Here is a 10,412-nt window from a genome sequence, read left to right on the forward strand (position 1 = left end):
TCTAATTAGGCTAACTTAAAAAGATATTTTTGGCGACATTTTATTCAAATGTAGCCAAATAAGGGATAAAATACAAAACATGGCAAACCTTAAGAATTATTCACAATGAGATATTAACTTTCCAAAAATTTTTTTGGCCTTACGACCTCTGAGAATCAATACATTTCTGAAAGCTCTTATGAATGGTACAATTATGTTTAGATTTGAACCCAAATTACAATAACAAAACTGCATAGAATATTAGGCTTGTTCACACATCGCCTCGTAGTCATAATATAAGCGGAGGGATACACCGGAAATTTTCTAAATTTCTTCCGGTTTAGGGACGCTTGTTATTCTTTACATTAGACCACCCATCCATACAAGATCAGTAAAAAAATCTCATGCAACAGGAAAAAAAAAATTAGTTCCCCAGTGTAATTAATCCATTAAAAAAAAAATTTCATACAAAATAAGAGAAAGGGAGAGGGAAATTTTTTTTTCAGTGTCTCATTGAGTGAGTTTTGGACGCTAATAATAGTACTTTATTGTCTAAATAGTCTTAACAATACCTTATTTATTTAATATACTTTTTAGCAATTTATTAATTCTATTTTCCTACTCAAGAATAAATACCAATGAGATCGTGCTAATGCACTTAATTCACAACAATTTACAGTGATTTTTTGCACCTTTGTTTTATGTTTCTGAGGGAAGTTGAAAGGATTCCAATTTTATTTGAAAAAAAAAAAATAAATAGACATTACAAAGGCGACGCTATGACCTGCCGCTTCAAAACGAATTTCGTCTAGTAAAACTAAAGCTGAAAGTGTACTCCTTCTTCTCCTAAAGTATTACTTTTTATTGTTATTCATGAATTCACATTAAGGTTTAAAAAATAATTTTTCTCCCCACAGAGTTGAAGTGGCGTGTTTGAAGAATGAGTTAATAATTCTACAAAATTCTCACATAAAAAGATATGAATTAAAATCATACCTAAATTTAGCTGCCAAGTACGACTTCACAGTAATTATGGCTATAACTACATACAAGTTTGACATCACTATTGAGGTAAGTGAAAACATTTTGATTGCGTTTGCAAAAAATTAATTTTTCATTGAAAGAACGAAGTTGTTGTTGTCGTAGGCCATTAAGGCATGTACTTGTTTTCCAGTGGCGCCATCTATGGCCAAGAATTCGACTTATGCCACACCCGTTTATAGGGCTTACTCATTCACATTTCAATATCAATAGATTTTTTTTAAAAAACATTTAAAAATTTTTAATTCATTATTTCTTGGCCACTGCAAAAAATGCCTGTAGCACCATTTACTAATTTTGCCCCATAACTTTTTTTTTTGCTCGCTCCTTTAATTTTATGGCATAACAAAGTTAACTCTTAACTGAGCTTACATCCAAAACTTAAATATTTTCGATAATTGTTCCAAATCTAAACACTTAACTTTTGGAAGCGTGCTCGTTGATGAACAAAAGTTGAGGCAAATTTTTTCAAAAGAAAGATACATCTAAGAATACTCGCGTTTCGCCTATCACTTCTTGTACATAATAACCACTCTCTACAAAACCTTTGTTATTCTTGAAACACAGAAAGAAACTCGAAGCGTATTTGTAAATTGAAATTAAAATGAGCACTTTTTGCGCCTACCAGCCTTTTTTTTAACAGTGTAATGTAATTCCTTATGTATAGTTAGCATATTTTTAAACATTTTGCATGTAACTCATCATCAGGGAGATGAATATTTGAAGGGCTGTGACTATAACCTTTTAAAATTCTTCAGGAAAGCGCTTTTGGTTAAAAAAAAAATAGTAATAAATCAATAACAGTAAATGAATAAATAAAAATAAGAAAATACACTACAATACGCATCTAAGCAAAATTTTCAATAAATAAGCAAAAATAATGTGCTGTTATCTTGCACATATAAAAAAAAACTATCTTTAACTAAACTATCTATCTTATAACAATACTGATGAACAGTTTGATGTAAAAAAAAGTCACCTTAAGATGAAGGTATATCGTTTATCATTATTTTACCCTAAGGTCTTTTATTGTTTTAGTATTGTGATTTTTAGTAAGTATTAGAATATAATTTATATATATATTTTTCTTTTATATATAATTGAATTTAGGCTCTTGAAAAAGCAGAAAAGCAACGCAATGGCGTTTTAGGTAATAAATACCTAAATAATGCTTTGAGACATTGGGAAGATGTTCCGCCGATGTACACAGGATGGTTTATTTCACCCGAAGACTCGGAATGTCTTCGATGCATTACGTTGCAGATTTTAGAAACACTGTCTCATTGTGATACTGTTCTAAAACATTTACCTTCAGGTATGCTCTTAAAAATTTTAATGAGTATCTTTTTATTGAAGAAAAGAAATCATATTTACGAAAATTGTTTGGTTGCCAACAAGAAAAACTCATGTAAACCGACATTCACCTGAATTAATAAATTTTTGAACGGGATGAAATGTTAGCAAATTTCAATTTAAATGAATCTCAAGTGCCGTTCTCTCACTTTTTTTCTCAGGAATCATATTCAAAAAGAAGAAATTTGCCCCCGACTTTACCAGGTAGATTTACGAAAAATTCCAATATTTTTTTAAAAAAAAATTTTAACAAAATTAATATATAATAAAAATGTAAATGATAAAAAAATAAAAGCATAACTCGCAAGTATAAATTTTTTTTAAAGGAAAATCAAGTGATTTAAATAATGCCAATTTGATTAGAAATAATAAATTGTCAGAATTATTAACGTGGCTGAAAGGGAAAATAAAAACTAAGGGAATTTTCTAGACTAAATTAAGCAATAAAAATTAGAAAGAAAAAAAATCGATAAGTAAGAAGTTGTGGAAAAAAACTAATAAAAATTTATAAATAATCTGTATTTAATTGAAATTACATAGTATTTAATTAAAGTAAGAACCTTTTTTCAAAATAAAAACACAATAAACAACTAAAGCCCAATACATCAGCAATCGTTAAAAATTTAATTATGGGAAAGAGAGCACCAATGAAGCTTAATTGAGCAATACAGATTTAAAAAGAAAATAATTTTAAAAAGAAAATGCATTTTTAACACAAATTCCATTTCAAACCATCTTAAAAAAAAACTAACAAACATAATAAACAATCCATATTTTATTACAATTAATCCTCATATTTAATAAATTAAAATAAATCGCAGAAACAACTGAAAAATAATACTTTATATCAACAGACAAGCAAAAATAGATAAACGATAAAAGCATAATAATTTTAATCCTTAGCTATAAAATAAATCAGTAAATTATCCTAAAGTATGAAACAAAGCTGCAAGAAAACAAAAGTAAAAAAAAGAATTTTTTTTTTTTAACATTTTTTTTCTTCCTTTGTCACATTTCACTATATTCTTCTAACCCTCTTCTTGCCACATGTCACACTATATTACAAAAACATTTGCTAACAATTTTGAAACAAACGAATTTTATAGATATTTCAAATTTTATTTAGCTATAATTTTTAAAGGCATTCGGAATCTTAACAAAAAGAATTATTCGATGTGCACCGATTTTGATGAAAAAAAAATGTGTAAAAAGAAGTAGGACGTCTCTCTCTCGCATTTTTATTTTTATCAAAATGCGAGAGAGAGACGTCCTACTTCTTTTTACACTTTTCCTACCTTCTAAACGAGTTGTGAACTGTCCCTCACTAATGCTGCAAATTACATGTGAATTCAATAGTTCTGTAAAGAGTATAAATAGTTCGAAAAGTAGAGTAAATAGTTCCATAAAGTAGTATAAATAGTTCGCAAATCGTAATGAATTGCTGTTTCAAAAGTATATAGAGTGTTCCGTAATGGTCACCCTTTAAATTCCTTGTCAAAATTGATGTAAAAAATGATACCAATATAAGTTGAATTAGAAGTGAAGAAGATTGAAGGAAAAAAACAAACATTAAATGTGTTTTTTAGCTATCGTCATTCAACTCCTCTCTGTGTCCAATCAAACAGGCTTTGATATTTTATCTCTGACCTTCCTCAGCAGTTATTATTTTTTCCTAGTTTAAATTACAATTTGTGCTGAAGTAGTAAGACTTTTTTTGATGATGATCATGAGCAGTTATTTGTTTTCAGCTCAATATGTTTTAAATAATGTTGCAAAATTTAAAAAAAAAAAATGTCTCGTCAGAAATATTTTAAGGGTAATGTTTTTGGAAATAACTAAAATCCATAATCTTCGTAAGTTTTTTAAGCTCAATTTTATTTTTTATCCCCCCCCCTTCTTTTAAAGTTGTCACAACCACATAAATGAGATACACTAAAAAAGTTTAATAAGTTAGTTAAAAAAAAATGAGCTGATAGAAAACTATGAAACATGCGAACAATAAAAAGTAAAATAATTTAATTTAGGCTACTAATTTTTGAAACCACAAATGAGCTTGAACCATTTTGAACTACAAATTTCAATCAGTAAACTCCGATGACTGTTTTTTCGAAGAAAAAAAAAACGAGCTGATTGGATAAAAATGAGGTTTTATAGTTGAAGCTTGAAACCAGTAACATTTCTGAAGAGCTACATTTTTAACGTTCTTATAATTTCGAATAATACTTGAAAATGAACAATGTTAAGAGTCAAATTCGTAAGTTAATGAAAATGGATGCTTATTCTATTTGGTACTAACTTTCAACACACGTAAAATATAAGGTCGCCACTCAACCAGAATTTGAGATATAAAGTGAGTGGTATTTTAGATTGTCTATAAATGTTTCTCACAAAATTATGCAAATATAATTCTGCAATCATCAATTTTTTTAGTGATATTTAAATAGTAAACAGTTATTAGTTTTCAGATTTTTGTAAGTATCTTTATTTTTATAATAACGTTAAAGGAAATTTTTAGCGTAATCTAAATCGCGTTGTTCATCAATTTAAACTGCAATAAGATTAGATTTTAAAAAAATCTAAAATCTGAGAAACGTGTAGTTATAAATTACTTACTCAAAAACGCAAATCGCATCATTTTATTGCTTTTAAAGTTTTAAGGGATAATTCATGGAAGTTCGAAAAATTATCAACCGATATTTCTTTTTCTCCTAATCTATTAATACGACACCTTAATTTTCTACGTTTTTTGAAAGATATTGTGCTGCCTAATAATACTATATCATCAAAATTTTATCAAGTACAAAAGATATCAAGAAAACACAAATTAAAAATTTAACCAAGATGGCGGGGGCTTAAAAATGATACATTAGATTTTGGATCACATTTATGATTGTTTTTCCCTAGTAACGACCTGCAATATCCGGACTTCTTTGGCAAGAAAACAAAAAATGTTTATTAAGAGAGGTGATTACGGAACACCTTACATATCGCATTTTAAAAAGCTCGATTAAATTTTATTATACACTCTTTTCTTTTTATTTAAACAGATGATATCACAAATTATTTCCACCCGAGGCAAATGCTCGGCTGCCTGGCTGGTTATACGAAAGATCAGGCTGCTATGAAAAAATATTATATGTCAGATTTAGTAAGTAGTTCTGTTACTTATTGTTATGAGAATTTGGAATCGAATGTATTAATTTTTTTTCAAAATTTCCCCCCCATAAAATTAAATGGGTTTGTTTACATTTTTCTCTAAAAAAATATCAGACATTTTAATACATAAAACAAACACTGCTAAGATCCTAAAACTTTTTTTTAATTTAATTTTAGCTATTCTATTTTTAAGCATTAAAAAGATTGCACCGCATTTATTACTATTACCAAGCAGTAATAATTATTTTATTACTACTTGGGGTAGTCCTTTAAAATATTTTTGTTCAAAAAGCTGTTAACTATAAATAAAAATAGCATTAGTTTCAATAAACTTTAATTTTTGCTCATATTTAACGAGAAACTAGTCCTAATCTTAAATTAAGAAGGTTTTACAAGATTAAAATGCGATTTTTTTTCTTCTCTACCTTGCATTAATTTATTATTTAAACATGGTCATTTTTATTTTATTTTATAACCGCCGTGGAACAGTAGACTCACTTTTATGTTTACGATTACTAATTTCCAACTCCTGTAGCCTTGTAATCAGGGTTTGTGATTTTTTTTCTTAAAAATCAAAAAAGTCAGATTTTTTTGATTTAAATCGGATTTTTTTAATTTAAATCAGATTTTTTTGATTTTTATTCAAATACACTGTAAGAACTTTGATTTATAATTAAAAAAAACTTTACAAATGTTTAATCAAAATTAAATTAATATTAAAACAATATTATAACAATATTTTAGAAGATCTAACTACCTAAAACAATTTTTCATTAAAATACATAGCAACCATTTTGAAATGAATGCATGATTAAAATTTAAAGACTAGATGAAATAGAGAATTTAATGAATACTTTAATTATTAAAACAAAGTTTCAATTAGCAAACCATAATTTTAATTTAAAATTGTGATCTCTTTTTTTTTTCTCTTGATTTTTAAAAAGACAAAATAAATGTAACAGAGTGTGTTTATAAATGTAGTCATTCATCAAAAAATAAATAAATATTTAATCTATAGATTTTTATAGTAAAATATTCATTTTTAATCCCATATTAAAATAGATAAGTTAGGCTAAAAAATTTTTAAAAAAATCTATGTACCCACTGGAATTTTTTTTCACAAAATTTCTTTACAGAAAATCTGACAAAGATACTGTAAACATGCACCCTGTTACCAGTTAATATCCCTACTGCTTTAAATAGAGTTTGAAAGAGGGGAAGAATAACACTATATCAGGAAAAAAATATCTGAATTTATCAGCATTTTTTTTCCTTCTATTTTGGGCATATTAGGGTAATTTCTTCTTAATATAACCTCAAGCTTTAGAAATATACACTTTCCACTAATAAAATATAATGTAGATTTTAATTCCATGCTTTTTCAATCAAAAGGTAGAATTCTAATTAACATTATTTTTATTTATTTTTTTGTGAAAAAAATTTATGTTTATTAATTATTTTCTACATCTAAGCGAGTCTATATTAAGACAGCATTGAATGTTTACTTTAATCTGTATTTTCAATTTCAAGCATCAAAAGATTTTTAAAAATGTAATTTCAAATGTGTTGGAATTTATCACACATCAAGAAAGAAAGTAATTTCGTTAACTAAAATTAATTGATGCAGCACTTCACTTAAAATAAATTTTAAAACTAAGAAAAGAAAATAATAAAAGTAACAATATTTTAAAACACTGTTTTTTTGACTTTTCAAATCAATATATGTATATAAAATCAATTGATTTAAATCAACAAACCCTGCTTGTAATTTTGAATTAATCCAGAAGACAAGGAAACTTTTGGATCAGTAACCCCAGAGGTAGGGTTTGTTATGGAACATGGAGGACTCTGTGACTCGACAGATTTAACGTGCATCAATCGCCACTTACTACACGGGGAATCTTCGGCTGGCAGAGATTGAACTCACGACCTCATGCACATGAGCCCAGTGCCTTACCAACCAGGCTATCCTGGCCCTAAATATGATCATTTAAAACTGTTCAATGAAACAAAAGAAAAAATACTACCTCTATGTAATAAAAATTCAAACAAAATCATACATTCATATGACCAGAGGCATCGCAAACTTATATTTTTGGGTGGGGATAAATTACCATCTAGCCGAATGAAATTTTCAATTTAACCGAATCATTAATAAGTATGTAACTTATTAACTTCCATTAGAAAATATTTTAATGCTAATGTTTTCACAATATGTTAATTTTTTCCATCTATATATAACTGATTTAATAACTTAATTATTCTAATCAATAACCCGAGATTGGATAATGGGTAAGGCATTGAACTGTTGGAGGTCACAGCGACCTCCCATCCCGGCACCCCTGCATGTGACCATTATTGGATGTCCGAATAGGAAAATTATATTTACATCGTTGTTTTAGTCATTGTTGAGATATAAAAATAAATAACTGGCACAGTTTATAAGCTATATCCTTAAACTTCCTTTTTTTTTTTTTACTTTGATAGATCCAACTCTCATATGGGAAATGTTTTATCATCACAATTGTTGGATACTTAGTGACCACATCTGATATCATTGGAATAGTTCATCTAAACAGAAATATGAAATCTCTCATTCTATATGATCTAAATGAAGACGACGATGAATCATTGGACCAAATACCTGGCAACGCATCACAACATGGAAAAACAGTGGAATTTTGCAACAAAGAAAAATATAAACCAGGAATAATCGTAGAAAATAATTGGCTGGAAGGAGAGGAAATCAATATTGCCATGAGTAGTTTTATGCACATAGCTCAGAGAAATTTCAACGTTTTTAATCTTCAAAAACTAAGGAAAGATTTTAAAAAGTCTTTGCAGTTTATTACTGACACAAATGGCATCATACACCAAGACGTCTACATAGATGATGGAACCACAAAATTCTGCAAACTAAGGGGAGATGCTTTGTTAATCAAGGCTCCCCAAAAAATATTGATGAATGCAATATTTACTGGATTCTACCCCAATTAGAATTATGTGGTGGTCAAGAAAAATAATCAGTCCTGTACAAAAATGCATTTGTATACATTAACTCTCTCATTATTCATAAATATATAAATAAAAGATTTTTAATTAAGGGTGTTTTTGTCTGAGTGAATTTTGTTGAGATAAATAGCGGGGTGATTCATTTTCTGTCAATGTAGCTACAAGTGAAGTTATTTTAACTATTATGTGTTAAATACACTTATACATGGTGTACCATATGACTACACGTAATATATAGGTTTGAATCCTTGTCAATAATGAAGTTAAAGTTCATACATAAGAAGCCTCTTAATATTTAAGTGATGGAAAAAAAAAACACTAACAAACCACTATTGAGAGAAGTATGACTGAAGATATTAAAATCTGATTGATATTAAAATTGACCCACAACCACCACACTTAATATGTTTGAATCCTCATCAATGAAGTAAAAGTATATAAAATTAGATTAATATTTAAGTGATGGAAAAAAATCGTAAACAAACTATCATTGATGGATTGAAAATATTATAACCTCTTTGATTGCTGAAGAAAGTAGGGAGTAAAAAGTTAATGGGGTAAAAGGGGTATATAACACATCTGCACTTTCGAGAGAAACCACAATATATATATATATATATATATATATACATACATCAACTGTGGGAAGATTGTTTTAATTGCTTTCAAATTGTTGGATTCTTTTCCTTAGACTCTCTAGAAAATTATTTGGTGTTTGATAATCGGTGATTATTATTTCAAAACCCACAAAAAACTTATTTTCGTAAAAATGACATGCAGCCCCCTTTTAACATTGACTCCGCTTCAATTATTAGAAACATTTCTAAGCTTCATCAGGCAATTAAAATGGTTTTCAGTTTTTTAATCTCACTTTCTCACTAATGATTTAACAGCATTTTTGATCTTATCTACCTTAAATATTAATTCACAACCAACGTGTAGACTTTTTAAACCTTATTTTCAAAAGTTTTTAGTAAATATACTGATGGCAGTCATTAGTTAACACCTCTTATACAGCATCATAGACTTATAATTGCTAACTATATAATTCACTCTCTGTTTAACACCGTAGACTTCATGTTGGAAACTGATAGTGCATAAATATAGAAAAAAAATCAAACCCCAGTAGCCTTATCAACAGGGTTAGAAACATTTTAACATATTCCTATAGCCTAAAACATTAGAATTATTTTAACTTAACTGTTGCAAAAAATATAACCTAATAATTTAAGGATAATTAGGAATATTTTTTTAGAAACAATATGCATATTAAACACTTTCAACAACTTCTAGAAAAATTAAGACACTAAGTATTAAAAGCATCTTAATTACGGAGTATTATAACTGAAAAAAAAAAACAGCATCATATGTAAATTTAGAAATGTGAATGAGAACATGATCAGTAGAATATATTGAACCGGTGTAAAACTCTCCAATCAGGTTATTGTTCGCCTCTCTGAATATGCTTACAAAATTTTTTTTTTTTTGGTATGTTCATCCCTAGGGCCATTGAGGCAAAAATTTAATGGCACAGGAAACAGAAGGCAAATAAGCAATGTTACGCCTAACATAACAAAACTTTATAAAAAGTGAATAAACAGTGTCGCTTCCTATATACTAGGTCAGATGGGGAGGGGGAAACGAAAGAACAAAAACTAAAACAAGAAGGCACTCTAGCTTACTTCAAAGCAGTAGAATCCCTACTTACTTTAAGCACACAATAAGTGAATTATTAAATTCTTTGCAAAATAATGCTTTTAATGCTATATTTAAGACTACTTCTAACCAATATTTTAAAATTAATTTTTTTAATACAAAAATACATTAATTAATAATTATTTATCTAAAAATTTATTTCCAAATAATAATTA

General features: G+C 27.9%; 1 protein-coding gene across 1 annotated transcript in view; it reads left to right on the forward strand.

Moving 5' to 3' along the window:
• Positions 1 to 8,629, forward strand: part of LOC107446140 (2',3'-cyclic-nucleotide 3'-phosphodiesterase-like) — a 25,681-nt gene extending 17,052 nt beyond the window's left edge. The window contains exons 3-6 of the mRNA XM_016060708.3: positions 897 to 1,050; positions 2,131 to 2,335; positions 5,421 to 5,521; positions 8,017 to 8,629. Coding sequence (XP_015916194.1) covers positions 897 to 1,050; positions 2,131 to 2,335; positions 5,421 to 5,521; positions 8,017 to 8,526 — 970 coding nt within the window. The 3' untranslated portion in view covers positions 8,527 to 8,629. The remainder of the gene's footprint in view (positions 1 to 896; positions 1,051 to 2,130; positions 2,336 to 5,420; positions 5,522 to 8,016) is intronic.
• Positions 8,630 to 10,412: the final 1,783 nt, after the last annotated feature.

This window comes from Parasteatoda tepidariorum, chromosome 10 (genome assembly GCF_043381705.1).
Source record: "Parasteatoda tepidariorum isolate YZ-2023 chromosome 10, CAS_Ptep_4.0, whole genome shotgun sequence".
NCBI lineage: Eukaryota > Metazoa > Arthropoda > Arachnida > Araneae > Theridiidae > Parasteatoda > Parasteatoda tepidariorum.